The following is an 18518-nucleotide window of genomic DNA, read 5'->3' as shown; positions in this document are numbered from 1 at the left end:
AGCGGGCTATTCTCACGATGGGTGTTTATTCACTTGTCGTTGCACGAGAGAGGCTGGTAATTGCGATGCTCATCCCTATAATCAAAATAAAGAAAAATAAAATAAAATAAACTCCCCTGGGAAGTTGATTGTTTGGAGGGCACCCGTGAATTCGGCTAGCCATGGCTTGGGTTTGAAAGGTTGAGGGGGAGTAAACTTTACCTTTCCGCTTGGAAACCGTCGGTGATGTGTTTAACATGGAAGATATTGAAAATCCTCGGTCTTGACTTTGATAGGAAAAGCACACCTCTCAAAATATATTCATCTCTGATTTAAGCTTCAAGCTTTGGCACCTCTGCAAATCTCTGCTTCCCTTTATGAAAGATCTATCTATTTACTTTTATGTTATTGACTTCTATTGTTGAGTCATCGCCTTCTCAATCAAAGCACCAATTCTGAGAGCGCTATTGTCTTTCTTATGCATTGAGTATAGTTAATGTTGTGTGCATCATGACTGGATCTCTTCTACCATGAATTAGAAGATTTAGTCCCTGTATGAACTTTAGAAGTGATCTGCATTTATGTTTTGCGGTCTCAGAAAGGGCTAGCGAGATACCATGTTATCATATTATATCATGATTGTTTTGATAAATTGTTGACATTTGAGATATGTTATTATTGCTCGCTAGTTGATTATGCCATTGATATGAGTAAATGTGATTTCTAAGTGCTATCATTTGCATGGTTAGTTCATGATCTTTGCTGAAAACTTGAGTGCTATTTAAGCTTATATACGGATACAAGAACAGAAGAGTTCGTAAAAGTTTTTTCTTTACCACTTTCAGTTTGTCAACTAAATTGCTTGAGGACAAACATCATTTTAAGCTTGGGGGAGTTGATACGTCTCCGTTATATCTACTTTACCAAACACTTTTGCTCTTGTTTTGGCCTTTAATTTGCATGATTTGAGTGAAACAAACCCGGACTGATGATGTTTTCAGCGGAACTACCATGGTGTTGTTTTTGTACAGAAATAAAAGTTCTCGGAATTGGATGAAACCTTTTAAAGATTATTTATGGAATATATAAAAATACTGGAGCAAAGATCCACCAGAAGGGGGCAACGAGTTGTCCACAAGGCAATTGGGCCCGACTACCCTCCAAGGCGGGACCTGTTACCTTTTGGAGCCCACAAGGCTCCGCTGACCCTAATTTCTGCGCTATAAATTTCATTCCCCCGAGAGAAAAAGATAAGAAGTTTTATCGCGTTTTACAATACGGAGCCATCGTCACCTCCCGTTCTTCATCAGCTGGGCTTTGGGGCTTCGGCGAGGGGATTTGTGGCCATCATCATCATAATCAACAACAACCCTTCTCCATCAAAAATTCTATATGCTCACCACCAAGAGTGAGTAATTCCTTCGTAGACTTACTGGACGATGATGCAGTCCGATGAGATTTATCATGTAATTGAGTCAATTTGTTAGGTCTTCATACGTAGATACACTATGTTCTGAGGTTGATGTTGCTATGACTTTGCTATGCTTAATTCTAATCACTAGAGCTCGAATGCCATGATTTCAAATTTGAATCTATTATGTTTTCATGAATATAAGTGTGTTTTGGATCGTATCTTGTATGCACCTATTACGTGTTATGATCCGCATACCCCAATGTGAAAATAATTAGGATTCTTTCTGGTGATTACCGTACTATGAGGAATTCATGTATTTACTAAGTGCTTGTTTCAGTTCTCTATTAAAAGAAGACCTTAATATCCTTTAGATTTCTTTATGGACCCTGCTGTCACGGGAGGGTAGGACAAAAGATGTCATGCAAGTTCTTACTATAAGCATGTATGACTATATAAGAAAATACTTCCTCTCTAAACAAATATAAGAGCGTTCTCTTATATTTATTTACGGAGGGAGTACATGCCTATGTCACAATTATGAATTGAAATTATTGTGTATCGCTCTAGGTTGTAACTGTTATATAATAAATGTTATCCAACACAAATATCCATCACTGATACAATGCATATGCTTTTCGTATCTTGATCTTTACTAAGTTACTTTCGTTGTTGTTGTTGTTGTTGTTGTTGTTACAATCACTACAAAACTACTATGTTATTGTTTCTGTTACTATTACTACTGTTGCTACTACTATCAAACTATCATACTACTGTGCTACTAAACACAGTGGTGCAGATATTTAGTTTTTAAGGTGTGATTGAATTGACAACTCAATTGCTAATAATTACAAATATTCTTTGGCTCCCCTTGTATTGATTGATAAATTTGGGTGAAATACTACCTTGAAGATTGTCTCGATCCCCTATACTTGTGGGTTATAAAGACTTTTTTCTGATGTCGTTGCCGGGGAGCATACCTCTATTTATCGAGTCACTTGGGATTATATATGTTGATCACCATGAAGAATCTGAATGACGCTAAGACCAAGATCGTACCCTTTAAAATGAGGTGGGGGGTAAGGAACCGTCGTCTAGATCCGCACTTGACTCATCATATTTTGAGTAGACTTGCGACACCGTCACCTACTATTTAATCTGATATGTTCCAAGTTATTGATGATACTGCTTCTGCTATGAATGACACTTGTGATGTGTTGGAACCGCAACCCTCTAGCTACCTCTCCTCTCACTTGAACGGAGGTGAAAGACGAAGAACAATGGACACAAGATTTTCCGGCCGGCGACGAACGCCGTCACGGGCGCTCAAACGCCCTAATCTTTTCTTCTTTATAATGGCTACATGGCTTACATACGGCCCATACCGGCGCACCTCGATCAATACATCAGGGGGCTTTTTATATCCGGTTGTACACACACCATCCGACCACCACACCGGACACTAACTCCACGCACGCACACACGCCGGCCACTAACCAGCTAATCCATGCACACGCATGCACTAACTAACCTTGACTCTACCTTATCTGGACTAACTAGATCACAACGGAACGAGCAAACCATGCACGTGAGTGGCTCGGTCTTCAGTGAACGTGAGCCGCTGCTCACGTGAGACCTGGGCCTCCACGCCTCGCTCTGCAACACACACAACCCGGCTAACTGACCACGGCTATGGACACGGCTACGCACCAGCGTCCGGACTCGACCTACACGCACATACATGTTGATTATCACCATGGCTTGGCTTATTCCTAACATGATAATGCCAGTACTCTGCTTGATAATATTGTGGCACTAAGTGAATTTTTTGATAAACAATTTGCTAAAACAAAAAAGATGCCGATAACTGTCACACATGTGGCATGTACTAACACCGCTCACATGTTTTTACACTAAAGTTGGCATAATAAAATAAAACTCAAAAAAACTGAAACTTGACATCCAAACAGAAAATTGTCATGCTTTATAACTAAAGTTGTCATCCTCTTATATCTAAAATTGGCATCAAAACATATATGGGTGAAATTGCTTCGTGCTACATGTGTGTGCGTTATAATTCGAGAACTAAAAAATTAAGAATGCTTAAACTCATAAAAAATACTGTTCACCTACCATGCCTAGCTCCTACTAAAGTTGAAATGCCTAAGATTGCATGCCAAACTTATTGATCATCCACTGAAGAGACTCGATCACCTGCCGATCGTACATCTGCTTCTGCTGGGCCATCTCCCGGAACTGCTTATCCTCGCGCTCCACCAACGCCTTCTCGTTCCGCAGGCACGCGATCTTGGCCATGGCCTCGTCAGCGGCGGAGGCCGCCGCGCACCTCTCCTTCTCCAGCTCCTCTAGCGCGGCCTCCTTCAGCCTCCTCTCCCGCACGAGCCGCCGCCTGAGCCGCTCCAAGTTGCTCTCTTCCGCGTCGGTCACCTCGTTCGCGATGTCCTCGTCCTCTGTATCGGCCTCCTGCTCCAGCTCAGAAGCCAGCGACCTCGAAACATGCTTACCGGAGCAGCTGCCAGACCGGGAGTGCTCCACAATGTGGCCCGAGCTGCCGTTCTTCAGAGCCCGCGCCTTCGTCCCACTCCCACACACGGTGCAGACGACGCCTCTGACGCGCACCGCTTGCACCGTGGGGCCCGGACCCCCCACGAGCCCCTCCACCACGTCGCAGCGCTTGCCGAGGCGCCAGACTTTGGCGGCCAGGAGGAGAAAGGACATTACGTCAAGCACGTAGTGCGCACCCACGGAGCGGTACAGGGCGGCCAAGCGCGCGGCGAAGGCCCACTCGCGGCCGACCTCGGACTCGGAGGCGTGCAGCATCGCGAAGACCCCGAGCGCGGAGCCGACGAGGAAGTAGGCGGCGCCGGCGCCGGGCATGGAGGCGAAAGGGACGCCGGCGAGCGGCTTCAGTAGACCACCGGCACTGGAGATGCGGTTCCAGCCGCCCATGACGACGGAACTGCGGGCAGGCTCGCTCCGATTCAGGCGAGTGGAATTTTGATTGGAAAGATGGAATCGCTCGGTGCCAGGGCAAATCTTGGAGATCGATCGGCGTGGGGATTTGGTGGAGATGATGAAGAGTCTGGGAGATGGCCAGGAGCTGGGCAGCCGGCGCCGCGGCAGTAGGGTTCTGGTTCAGTTTTTTTTTTTTTTTTGAAGCGAGATTTCTGCGGATAGTAGGCGGTATCACTTTGAGGTTCTTTACTTGAGGCACTGACCATTTGGATGACAGGTGGGTACCGAAGACACGGGTCCCACGCGTCTGTGACGTCGTGCTGTTATGCTGGTTCGGGGAGTGTTTTTCTTTTTAGAAGAGTTGGGGGAGTGTGTTTTGGAGAAGCGGATGGGCGTAGTACGTTGTTAGAGGAAGATAACAAAGGAAGTGGTCCAGATAAACGCTCAATTGCAGGTGGGTAGTTAGAGCATGGTCAACGGTAACGGTATAGCCATATATAACCTTTTTTTCGAGAGTACGCAAATTACGTATCATATTTTTATAGAAGACGGATAATAAGTTGCAAGAATGCCTCGAATGCAGCGTCGCCAGAAGAACGTCACAATCATGATATGGCTAGTGCTGAAGCTGAACGAGCAGAGTAACAACAACAACCGACAAAGAAGGTGCATGCGTGATGAAACTAAAGATGGCCCGAGCAACACAAATTCGTAAGAGACAACGCAATTGGCTGGGCCCCGCAAGTCAACGAGACCTTCCACTCTCTTCGAGCGGTACAACGGCAATGAGTGGGTCAGATTCTTAGGAATGGGATATGCAAATTAGTTGTGCTTTTTATGTGTTTATTAGTAGTGTTACTCTTATTCCTATAGCTTATCCGAAGGGATAACGAAACGGACTGAACGAGCGTGATAAGGGTTAGCTCTCTTCCTCCCAATCTCTTCTCTCTGGTATTTCCTGTCCTGTAATCTGACCAGATATTTGAGAGAATCAATACCGGAGAGCAGTAATCCCATGTGTTTGATGGAGTAGTGCTTGGGTTTTTAACATCTGCTGATGTTGCTTACCGCACGGCAAGGTCGATGAGCGATGATTGTGTAAGGACCGAGAAGAGGTGTCTAGAGGGGGGTGATTAGACCCTCAACAAAGAAAAGTAGCAGTTTTTAATTTCTTTAAGTTAAGGTGGAGTTTTAGCACAAGTTTAAACATTCACAATACATTTCAAGCAAGCATGACAAGAGTATATGAGCAGCGGAAAGTAAAGCATACAAGTTGCAATAATGTAAAGGAATGGGATTAGAGTATGCAAATGCAATTGGAGACACGGAGATTTTTGGCATGGTTCCGATAGGTGGTGCTATCGTACATCCACGTTGATGGAGACTTCAACCCACGAAGGGTAACGGTTGTGCGAGTCCCCGGAGGGCTCCACTCACGAAGGGTCCACGAAGAAGCAACCGTGTCTATCCCACCATGGCCATCGCCCACGAAGGACTTGCCTCACTTGGGTAGATCTTCACGAAGTAGGCGATCTCCTTGCCCTTACAAACTCCTTGGTTCAACTCCACAATCTTGACGGAGGCTCCCAAGTGACACCTAACCAATCTAGGAGACACCACTATCCAAAAGGTAATAGATAGTTTGTGGATGATGAACTCCTTGCTCTTGTGCTTCAAATGATAGTCTCCCCAACACTCAACTATCTCTCTCACAGATTTGGATTTGGTGGAAAGATGTGTTGGGGAACACGGTATTTCAAAAATTTCCTACGATCACGCAAGATCTATCTAGGAGATGCATAGCAACGAGAGGGGAAGAGTATGCCTACGTACCCTCGTAGTCCGAAAGCGGAAGCGTTATGAAACGCGGTTGATGTAGTCGAACGTCTTCGCGATCCAACAGATCAAGTACCGAACGCACGGCACCTCCACGATGTGCACACGTTAAGCTCGGTGACGTCCCTCGTACTCTTGATCTAGCTGAGGCCGAGGGAGAGTTTCATCAGCACGACGGCGTGATGACGGAGATGATGAAGTTACCGACGCAGGGCTTCGCCTAAGCACTACAACGATATGACCGAGGTGAAATTCTGTGGAGGGGGGCACCGCACACGGCTAAACAATCAACTTGTGTGTCTATGGGGTGCCCTCCTCCCCCGTATATAAAGGAGTGGAGGAGGGGAGGGCCGGCCCTCACAAGGCGTGCCCAAGGAGGGGAGTCCTACTCCAGTAGGAGTAGGTTCCCCCCTTCCTAGTAGGAGTAGGAGAATAAGGAAGAGGGAGAGAGAGAGGGAAGGAAAGGGGGGGCACCCAATTTGGATTGGGCTTGGGGGGCGCCCTCCACCTGGCCGCCTTCTCCTCTCTCCCACTAAGGCCCAATAAGTCCCATAGACTCCCCCGGGGTTCCGGTAACCCCCCGGTACTCCGGTAAATGCTCGAACTCATCCAGAACCATTCCGATGTCCAAACATAGCCTTCCAATATATGGATCTTTATGTCTCGACCATTTTGAGACTCCTCGTCATGTCCGTGATCACATTCGGGACTCCAAACAACCTTCGGTACATCAAAATACATAAACTCATAATACCGATCGTCATCGAACGTTAAGCGTGCGGACCCTACGGGTTCGAGAACTATGTAGTCATGACCGATACTCACTTCTGGTTAATAACCAATAGCGGAACCTGGATGCTCATATTGGTTCCTACATATTCTACGAAGATCTTTATCGGTCAAACCGCATAACAACATACGTTGTTCCCTTTGTCATCGGTATGTTACTTGCCCGAGATTCGATCGTCGGTATCTCAATACCTAGTTCAATCTCGTTACCGGCAAGTCTCTTTACTTGTTCTATAATGCATCATCCCGCAACTAACTCATTAGTCACATTGCTTGCAAGGCTTATAGTGATGTGCATTAGCGAGAGGGCCCAGAGATACCTCTCCGATACACGGAGTGACAAATCCTAATCTCAATCTATGCCAACTCAACAAACACCATCAGAGACACCTGTAGAGCATGTTTATAGTCACCCAGTTACGTTGTGACGTTTGATAGCACACTAAGTGTTCCTCCGGTATTCGGGAGACGCATAATCTCATAGTCATAGGAACATGTATAAGTCATGGAGAAAGCAATAGAAATAAACTAAACGATCATAGTGCTAAGCTAACGGATGGGTCAAGTCAATCACATCATTATCTAATGATGTGATCCCGTTCATCAAATGACAACTCATGTCTATGGTTAGGAAACTTAACCATCTTTGATTAACGAGCTAGTCAAGTAGAAGCATACTAGTAACACTCTGTTTGTCTATGTATTCAGACATGTACTAAGTTTCCGATTAATACAATTCTAGCATGAATAATAAACATTTATCATGATATTAGGAAATATAAATAACAACTTTATTTTTGCCTCTAGGGCATATTTCCTTCAGTCTCCCACTTGCACTAGAGTCAATAATCTAGATTACATTGTAATGATTTTAACACCCATGGAGTCTTGGTGCTGATCATGTTTTGCTCGTGAGAGAGGCTTAGTCAATGGGTCTGCAACATTCAGATCCGAATGTATCTTGCAAATCTCTATGTCTCCCTCCTTGGCTTGATCGCGGATGGAATTGAAGCGTCTCTTGATGTGCTTCGTTCTCTTGTGAAATCTGGATTCCTTTGCCAAGGCAATTGCACTAGTATTGTCACAAAAGATTTTCATTGGACCCGATGCACTAGGTATGACACCTAGATCGGATATGAACTCCTTCATTTGCTGCTTCCGAAGCAGCTATGTACTCCGCTTCACACGTAGATCCCGCCACGACGCTCTGTTTGAAACTGAACCAACTGACAACTCCACCATTCAATAAAAATATGTATCCGGTTTGTGACTTAGAGTCATCCGGATCAGCGTCAAAGATTGCATCGACGTAACCGTTTACGACGAGCTCTTTTTCACCTCCAAAAACGAGAAACATATCCTTAGTCCTTTTCAGGCATTTCAGGATGTTCTTGACCGTTGTCCAGTGATCCTCTCCTGGATTACTTTGGTACCTCCCTGCTAAACTAATAGCAAGGCACACATCAGGTCTGGTACACAGCATTGCATACATGATAGAACAGATGGTTGAAGCATAGGGAATGACTTTCATTTTCTCTATATATTCTGCAGTGGTCGAGCATTGAGTCTGACTCAACTTCACACCTTGTAACACACGCAAGAACCCTTTCTTTGCTTGATCCATTTTGAACTTCTTCAAAACTTTATCAAGGCATCTGCTTTGTGAAAGTCCAATCAAGCGTCTTGATCTATCTGTCGGATGACGGGTTCCTGCAAAACCCTCGAGGTTCGAACACTGGGGTGCGCATGAAGGTTTTCTCCCTATCGATCCATGCCCTAGCTCTCTAAGATCTCGCAGACGAACTCGACGAACTTGCAACACAAAGACACAAGATTTATACTGGTTCGGGCCACCGTTGTGGTGTAATACCCTACTCTAGTGTGGTGGTGGTGGATTGCCTCTTGGGCTGATGATGAACAGTACAAGGGGGAGAACAGCCTCCTGAGGTTGAGGTGCTCTTGTGCTTGGTGAACCTGTGTGGGAGAGATGCCTCTGAATGAGTTCTCCCTCTCTTTCTCTTGTTTTCTCTCTCTTTTCTGTCGTCCTCTCTTTTGTGGTGGCTAGTTCTACTTGTATAGGCCCTGGTCCTCTCCCCTAATATTGAGCGGGAAGGGAGCCAACAACGGCCAATTTGAAAGGGGACAACTAGTACAGCTTATCCTGACAAAAGTAGTCTTCGCATGCAAAAGGCTCTGGTGGTGACGCCGTCTTGGGCTCCATGGTGACCTCTGTCTTGTCGTCCTGCTGGTCTTGGTCTCGTTGCACCGATATGGAAACCTTTGCTTGATGCCTTGGTACTCCGCACCTGCGCTTGCCCCCTTGGCACCAAAGAGGAAGCAAGAACACTACGCGCGCTGGCGCCCGCCTGGTCTCGATTGTCATGGCTCACTTCACGAGGACCTCGCGAGGTTTTCCTTGCCTTGATCTCTCCACCCCTCGTGAGCCTGCCTGGCGAGGCCGCTCCTGAGGAGGTCTTGCGTCGTCCGCCTCGTGAGGCTTGGCCCCTCGCGAGGGTCTTGAATACCTCGTCGATGAAGATGGGCCGCGCGGACTTGCTAGCTCAGCTACGCCGTGGGTCGTAGGCAGGAAAGTCTGGGGACCCCCGTTCCCAAAACGCCAACAGTAGCCCCCGGGCCCAAGGCGTGCTCAGGCTTGGCTTCGAGGCGAAGCGAAAGGTCAAGCACGGAGCCCCGCGGGCCCCAAAAGCTTGCAACCTCGGTTGACGTGTGGAGGTTGATTGGACGTGGGCATCTCCGCTTCCCCACGCTGCCTAGGCAACTACCCATCTTGACAAAAAGGCTAGCGCAGACAGTGCTTGCCTTCATTGCTTCTTCCTCGCCTTGCTCCAGATCCCCTTTCTCGCTCCTTGTTGCTGAAACCTCTAGATCCGCTCCAACCTCGCTCCGCATCTGCGACCAATGGCGTCGCGCAAGGTCAAGTCCTCCTTAGCGTCGGCTTGGTTCGAGCCAGCCCTCGATGCGCCCAATGTCACGGAGAAGTACCTAGCCGCCACGCGCTTGCTGACGGCGGGGGAGAGCAACGAGAGGGGGAAGACGGAGCTCCAGCTTGCCTCCGACGAGCCAGAGCCTGAGGGAAGCACCTTCTCCCCTTTATTCACGAGCAGCATCGCCAGCGGGTTGGTTCCCCCCCCCTTTTTTGATTTCTTTTTTGAGGTCCTCGACCACTTCGGGCTGCAGGCGCTGCATCTCCATCCCAACTCCATCCTTCTCTTGCCTATCTTCGCCTACTATTGCGAGGCGTACCTGGGCGTGATGCCGTCCGTGGCACTGCTGTGCCACTTCTTCTTCCTCCACCTCACCGGCGGCCATATCTCCGGGTGCGCCAACTTCATCGCGGCCGGCCAGGCCAACTCGATCTCGAACACCGGGAAGAGAGTTGACAACATCAGGCCAAATGGGTCATGATGAGTGCCAAGTGCCTCCATCCACGCTTGGAACTGCCGACAGAGGCGCCCCAGTCTGACAAGGGGTGGTCTCGTGTAGAGCTCACCGACGAGCGGGCGTCGTCGGTGTTGGAGCAGATGAAGATCGATTTGAAGTTGGGCAATGCGAAGGAGGCCAAGGTGACGGGGGCCATGCTCCTGAAGGAATTCTTGACATTGCGCGTTGCTCCACTTCAGGCATGTGCACGCGCCCCTTGTGGAAGCTTGGAGATGAAGAAGACAAGATTCGTCTGAGCCCGGTGGCCTTGTCTGATGACGAGCTGACTGCAGTTCTGCGCCTCTTGGTTGGGGATAACCAAGACTACCCGCCGAGCGCCTCTGTTCCTTTGTTCCATCGCAAGGACTGGGAGCAATTCGTTGCCTCTAGGCCAACCTTTGATGCACGCGGGCTGGTGCCGCCGCCACTCGCTGGGGCCTCTGCGGCGCCGGAGCCGGTGGAGGTGTCTTTTGACTAGTCCCGCGGGGAGGAAGACTCGGAGGAGACCCCCGAGGAGATGGGGGAGAACTCCCCCTTGAGCAAGGCCGACATCCTCCGCGCTCTGCAAGAAGATGCTGAGGTCGACGCCCGGTAGGAGGACAGGGAGCTACCCCTCATCCCGACAAGAGGTAGATCGTCACTGGTCTCTCGAGATGCTGCCTCCGACTTGGCACCGCCTGGGGCCGGCTCCGGACCTTTTGCTGCGCCGTCTTCTGCCCCCGGAGCCCGTGTGCCCACTCCTCAGGCCCTGATGCTTTCGGGTTTCAGGCTCCTTAAGCGGAAGGTGGACTATGTCACAGTGGATCAGTAAGTGCTTCGAGCTTCATCTTGTTCCTGCTTGTACTTGCTATTTTCTGACATTCACCCTTGGTTGATCAGGCCGGTGTCTTCAGCGAAGAAGAGGAAGGAGGATGCTGCGGCCGTGCCCCCTCCGCGGAGAAGAGAGGTGACAGCACCCGCACCTCCCTAGCCCGGTCGCCCTCGCGAGGCTAGGAGGAGCATCGACAGGATGAATCAGCCCCCGTGGCCCCGCTGGCTCCAGAAGTGCCGGCACCCGGCTCGGCTGATGAGGTCCCAAGGGCTCCGAAGCTCTCGATCTTCTAGGCTCTGGTAATGACTTTGCCTCCTCCTCCTGCTGCGCCTCTGGCCCCGAATTCTCTGCTCCCTCCGTAGTCTTGGAGCGTGTCTTCTCGGGGATGGCCAATGTAACACCCCGGATACAACTTTCCATATTTGTAACTCCGACTCTTGCCTTTTGCGGAGATGCGATATGATTTTCCCTTCGTGGTTGGGTTTTGTTTTCGCTTTGCATTTTGTTCATGTCGTGTATTTCATATCATGTCATCATGTGCATCGCATTTGCATTCGTGTTCGTCTCATGCATCCGAGCATTTTCCCCCTTTGTCCGTTTTGCAATCCGACACTCCCTCATGCACCCGGCGCACCCCTCTTGTCTCTTTTTGTGAGCGGGTGTCGAACGTTCTCGGAATGGACCGAGATTTGCCAAGTGACCTTGGTACACCACCAGTATACCGCCTATCAAATTTCGTGCCATTTGGAGTTTGTTTGATGCTCCAACGGTTAACCGGGTAACCGCAAAGGCCTCTTGTGTGTTGCAGCCCAACACCCATCCAACCGGCCCAATAACCCATCCAAACCACTTACATGTCCTCCGTCGTCGGATCACGATCGTGTGGGCGAAAACTACACTCCATTTGGACACTCCTACCTATAAATATGTGCACTCCAAAATTCCCGGTCAAACCCTAGCTATCTTCATCCTCGCGCCGCCGGACACGTCCAACCCCGGTCGGACATGTCCGCGCCACCGCCCCGGGCCAATCCAACCTCGCCACATAACCGCCGTCGGCCCCTCTCTCTCCTCCGCATCGCCGGCCCGCGGAGCCCATCGCGGGCCCGCACGGGCCCAAGCCGCCGCCGCCAAAGCCCGGTTCCAGCCCCGCCGCCGTCCGCCACCGGTGCCGACGCTGCTCCCCGCCAGCGATCTCCACCTCGCCGCAGTTCGCCTCGCCGGCCGCCGCCGCCTGCGAGCGCCACCGCCTCCACGCCGATCCGCCACCGCGTCGCTCGCCTCCGCCTCCACGCCGCAGCCCACACCACCGCGCGCCTCGCCGGTCACCGCCCCGCGCCGGCGACCTCGCGCCTCACCTGCGCGCCACCGCTCGGCCGCCAAGCGCGCGCGCCGCCCTCCGCTCATCTTCCCCACCGCCGGCCGCTGCGTCTCCTCCTCCCTCCCCGTCTTCCTCTGCGCCATCCCTCGAGCTCCGCCCCTCGCCGGAGTTCTCGTGTCGCCAGAATCCGCCCGGAGCCCGCCGGAGCTCTCTCCGGCCAGATCCACCCCGTGTGGATGAGATCCACCGGTTCATCCGTCCAAATGCCCCGGATCTGTCCCGATCCACTCCGTCCCGGGATCTCTCCGTCCCGCGTTGACTTTCTCGAAGGTTGATTTTTCTCTAAGTCCTTTCCCCTCATATTTTATGCCTCTGTTCATTGCATCATAACTCCATGACCGTAGCTCCGTTTCATGCATATGAGATATCAAAATGTTCATTGGGGGATGATCTTCATTTCATTTCATTGTGGTATGCTTGTTTGAGTCCATCTTGATGCCAAAATCATTGATGCAAGGGTGCTATAAAATGTTTCCTACTGTTACTTATCAGATCATGATGATTTGTTATGTTTTCACATTTGATGGGTGCATCATATGGGCATGTGCTCTACATGTGTTTTGAGCTATGCCATGCGATCTTTACAGGGGTGAGTGCCATGTATTTTTATGATCTATGTGATGACTAGCACAAGCATGCAAAGTAGCCTTCGTGATATTGCTGTTTTCAGGGACTTAGGATTTTGCAAAGTCCTTGTTCTGCTGTTATTTTTATGCCATGTAAACATGTTGCTACAGTGAGATCCATGCTTGTTTTGAGATACTTCAGTAAGGATGTTTTGAACATATGGTTATGCCCTATCCTTCCATTCCCCTGTTTGCATTTATGGAGTGACCTAGCATGTTTTGATCTTGCTCTACTTTTGCTATAAAATGTTCCTGGCAGATTGTTTACATGTTAATGAATTTTGCCATGGTTGTTACTAGTGATCCATGCATGCTATGAACTTTCTCTTGCCATGGTTAGCTTCTTGAACATGTCATCTTGTTGTTGCTATGCTTATCTTGTCATGCAATGCTTTGTGGTGGGTGATTTGAGCTCGCGAAGATGCCTTCATAACTCTGTTTATGCCATTCTCTATTTTCTGCTAAGTCTGAAACTGCTGATAAAACTTGCTATGTTTACATGGGTGCCATCATATCTTCTGTGCCTTTTTGGCTCAGGTTCCGTAAGGGGATTTTGATCTATGCATTTAGTAGGCTCATGCCATGCCTTTGTTTGCTATGATACATTCCTGTAGCATGTTGTTTGCTAGCTCTAAACATGGCTTCCTGATGTTGTTTTTGACATGTTAGTATTTTCACTAAGTCTGTTATGCTGATATCTTTTGCACTTTTGCCATGCTTGTTTGAACTTGCTCTTGTGTGATTTAGTCGTAGCTCAGTGTTCATGTTTTGTCAAGCATCTTGAGTACATCACTGCCATATGCCTTGTTGATATGTTGGAGTGCAGTAGCTTAGTTTCTTATTGCATTCTAGATGTCATCGTGTTGTTAATCACAGATTTGTGCCATTATTGTTTTGCTTGCCATTTGCAAACCGTGCATCCGATTCCGGTGATCTTTATATCGATTTCAACCGAAATCATCTCATCTTTCTAGCGGCATGCTTGGTTTGCCAAGTTGATGCCTTGTTCTTACTTTTCCTTCCGAAGCACGCACATGCATTGCATATCATGTCTTGCATATCATGCCATGTTTTGCATCATGTTGCTTGTGCATTACACCATGATTGATTGTTGGTCCGTTGCTTGTGTTCTTGCTTTGGATAGAGCCGGGAGACGGGTATGTGATTGAGGAACCTGTTGAGTATGCTAACGAGGATCAAGCTTTCGTCAACTCTGAGAACTTTGCAGGCAAGATGATCATACCCTCGAAATCTCTTCTATCTTTGCTTGATAGTTGTTCGTTCTATTGCTATGTCGTGCTACCTACCACTTGCTATATCATGCCTCCCATATTTCCATGTCAAGCTCTAACCCACCATTCCTAGCAAACCATTGTTTGGCTATGTTACCGCTTTTGCTCAGCCCCTCTTATAGAGTTGCTAGTTGCAGGTGAAGATGAAGTTTGTACCATGTTGGAACATGGATATTGTTGGGATATCATTATTATATCTTATTTAATTAATGCATCTATATACTTAGTAAAGGGTGGAAGGCTCGGCCTTATGCCTGGTGTTTTGTTCCACTCTTGCCGCCCTAGTTTCCGTCATACCGGTGTTATCTTCCTTGATTTTGCGTTCCTTACGCGGTTGGGTGTTATGGGGACCCCTTGACAGTTTGCTTTGAATAAAACTCCTCCAGCAAGGCCCAACCTTGGTTTTACCATTTGTCTCACCACCACCTACCTTTTCCCTTGGGAGTCGCACTCCCGAGGGTCATCTTTATTTTAACCCCCCTCCCCCCGGGGCCAGTGCTTGTCTAAGTGTTGGTCCGAACCGGGCAGCATGCGGGGCCACCTCGAGGCAACTCGAGGGCTGGTTTTACTTGTAGCTTGACCTATCCGATGTTTCCCTGAGAACTAGATATGTGCAGCTCCTATCGGGTTTGTCGGCACATCGGGCGGCTTTGCTGGTCTTGTTTTACCATTGTCGAAATGTCTTGTAACCTGGATTCTGAGTCTGATCGGGTCTTCCTGGGAGAAGGAATATCCTTCGTTGACCGTGAGAGCTTGTGATGGGCTAAACTCGGACACCCCTGCAGGGTTTTGAACTTTCGAAAGCCGTCCCCGCGGTTATGTGGAAGATGGGAATTTGTTAATATCCAGTTGTAGAGAACTTGAAACTTAACTTAATTAAAATGCATCAACCGCGTGTGTAGCCGTGATGGTCTCTTTTCGGCAGAGTCCGGGAAGTGAACACGGTTCTTGTGTTATGCTTGAACGTAGGTAGTTTCAGGATCACTTCTAGTTTCACGACCGTTGCGTTGCTTCTCTTCTCGCTCTTATTTGCGTATGTTAGCCAACATATATGCTTAGTGCTTGCTGCAGCTCCACCTCACTACCCTTTCCTACCCATAAGCTTAAATAGTCTTGATCTCACGGGTGTGAGATTGCTGAGTCCTCGTGACTCACAGATACTTCCAAAACAGTTGTAGGTGCCGATGATACCATTGCAGGTGGCGCAACCGAGCTCAAGTGGGAGCTCGATGAAGATCTTGGTCGTTGTTGTGTTTTGTTTCCTTTTTGATCAGTAGTGGAGCCCAGTTGGGATGATCGGGGATCTACCATTTGGGGTTTTCTTCTTTTATTTTGGTTCCGTAGTCGGACCTTGATTGTATTCTGGATGATGTATGACTATTTATGTGTTTTGTGAAGTGGCGATTGTAAGCCAACTCTTTATCCCTTTCTTATTCAGTACATGGGATTGTGTGAAGATTACCCCTCTTGCGAGAAACCGACCATGCGGCTATGCCTCTAAGTCATGCCCCGACACGTGGGAGATATAGCCGCATCGTGGGTGTTACAGTCAAGCTGCAGGAAGACCTCCTAGGTGCGGACCCGCACCTAGTGGCCGGGTGCCTGGAGCTAGCCTCAGGCTGGCTTAACTCCGACTCGGCAGTTCGAGCATCACTGAGCCAGGCCACGGCGGCCTCCGAGAAGGAGAAGCAGGCCGACGCCGGAGCGGCGGCCGATCACGAGGCGGCGCTGAAGGACGCCGAGGCTTCCCACGACCGCTGCCGAAAGCTGGAGGGTGAGCTGAAGAGCCTACGTGAGCTGTGGGAGCTGTCGAAGGCGCAGGCCGCGGAGCACAGCCGACTGGAGGAGCTGGAGCAGAAGGCGAAGGCAAGGGAGGCCGAGCTCGACGCCTAGGCGAAGGTCCTGGCCGAAGACCGCGTGGCCTTCTTGCTTCTTGAGAAGAGGTCCAGCGTGGCGCTGAAGTCACTGTACGAGAAGGGCCTGGAGAAGCCACTGACCACCGACGAGGATGGCCCTGCTCAGCTGCTTCCCCACTAGGTGAAGGAGCTTGAGGAAGTCATGGAGGGCATCGGTCCCATGGCTGAGGCAGAGGCTCGTGTCCTTTCTTCAGCTGTGCTGACGCGTGTCTTTAGCCATCTGTACCTTCGCGACCCCAATGCTCGTCTCGACGAGCTGCTGGAGCCTGTAGCTGATGAACATTGTGCAGCCGCCGCCGCAGCCGTGAAAGGTCAGGTGGAGGCCCTGCTGAAGAAGTTTCGCTGCTTCGCCCTCGCACCCTAGACCAGTGATGCCACCGATCCTGCTGCTGGTGGTGCAGGTGAAGGCGACGCTACCAAGGGAGGAGCACCTTCTGCAGGCGATGGCAGTGTCCAGGGGTGACGTGCGGCTGCTTTCTTGTTTCATTCCTGCAATATGCATCAGGCCTCGTGGAGGCGTTAAAACTTCCATTTGATATTGTGAGGACAATATGTCTTGTAATATTTGCTTCGAGATTTTGCAATTTTTTTCCTATTTGCTTTGTGTTCTGCATCGGTAGAGCCCGGCCCCGCGCATACCTTAACCGCCATTGGGCCGACCGGAGACCAGGATGGACCAAGGAGTGAGGGGCTACGTGACCAGTTAGGCTCCTGAGTCGCGATGCTCAGGAGTCCTCCTTTACGCGCAAATAGCTTACAGGGAGAGTACGCGAGGATAGGCTAATGTTCTACGTCGGCAGAGCCCGGCCCCGCGCATACCTCAACCGCCGTTGGGACGACCGGAGATCAGGACGGACCAAGGAGTGAGGGGCTACGTGACCAGTTAGGCTCTTGAGTCGCGATGCTCAGGAGTCCCCCTTGATGTGCAAACAATCTCTATACCTTCGCCCTCACTGAGGCTTGGATCGGGAGGGGGATGCGACGACCAGGTCCGAGAGACTTGGTTGGCTGGCGTGCGCTTAGGCGTGACCCGAGCGCAGCCCCCAGGTCCAGGAGACCTGGTTGGGTGGCGTACGCTTGGGCGTGACCCGAGCGCAGCCCCCGTGCCCAGCCCCCTCGCACGGCTCTCCCGAGGGGAGGCGTTGCGGTGAGGCCGGACGCTGAGCCCTGGGGCTCCCTGAGGTTGGTACGACCATGAAGCCACCCTCAGTTGTTTATCACTAGTGCGGAGCATAGTGCTTCCGCTTGTGCACGGGCATAGCCGCTCCTCGGCATTGTCGACGGCCAGCGCGGAGCATGGTGCTTCCACTTGTGATGTGGGCAAGGTCTGAGGCCTTCCAGAAGAAAGCCCCCGAGCCCTGCCCGAGAAGGGCGCGCCTTCCTATGCGATGGAGGGAGGCGCCTCGGGAGCGGGCGCTGATCTTGACGAGGCCTCGGCTGTGAGGCCACCCTCCTGAGGTCCTGCACGGTGCAGCTTCTTCTTCTTCTTGGGGATGACCTCAGGAGGGCCCTCTCCCTTGCTGTCGGGGTTGTCGATTGCTGCAACTTGGAAGGCACGCTCGAGGGAGCACACAACATATCTTTCTTCACATGGGACCGTGATGATCCCGCCGCTTCCCGACATCTTGAGGACATTGTAGCCGTGATGGGTCACCGCCATGAACTTGGCCAGGGCTGGATACCCAAGGATGGCATTGTATGGCAGACGGATGTGCACGATGTCAAAGTCGATGAGCTCGGTGCGGTAGTTCTTGCGTTCCCCGAAGGTAACAGGGAGGCGAACCTGCCCTATCGGTGTGGTGGAACCGTCGGTCACTTCTGAGAAAGGCTTGGTAGGCTGAAGCTGGTCATATGGCACTTGGAGGTTGTCGAACGTGTCGACAGACAGGACGTTGAGCCTTGTGCCGCCGTCGATGAGAGTCTTGGTAACTTGCACGTTGCTGATGACTGGGGAACAAAGCATCGGGAGGGCGCCAGCGGCAGCTGCGCACTTGAGCTGATCTGCCGAGTTGAACATGATGGGGCACTGGGACCATCTGAGTGGGCATGTGGCTTCGAGC

At 50.2% G+C, this 18518-nt stretch overlaps 1 protein-coding gene across 1 annotated transcript; it reads right to left on the bottom strand.

Moving 5' to 3' along the window:
- Positions 1-3323: 3323 nt before the first annotated feature.
- Positions 3324-4566, bottom strand: LOC123185581 (protein FLOURY 1-like). The gene has a single exon (XM_044597442.1). The coding sequence runs from the start codon at positions 4358-4360 to the stop codon at positions 3554-3556; it is 807 nt and encodes a 268-aa protein (XP_044453377.1). The 5' UTR covers positions 4361-4566; the 3' UTR covers positions 3324-3553.
- Between the last annotated feature and the right edge of the window lie 13952 nt (positions 4567-18518).

Source organism: Triticum aestivum, chromosome 2A, assembly GCF_018294505.1.
Source record: "Triticum aestivum cultivar Chinese Spring chromosome 2A, IWGSC CS RefSeq v2.1, whole genome shotgun sequence".
NCBI lineage: Eukaryota > Viridiplantae > Streptophyta > Magnoliopsida > Poales > Poaceae > Triticum > Triticum aestivum.
Note: the sequence above shows the minus strand (reverse complement) of the source record. Positions and strands in the feature narration are given on the sequence as shown.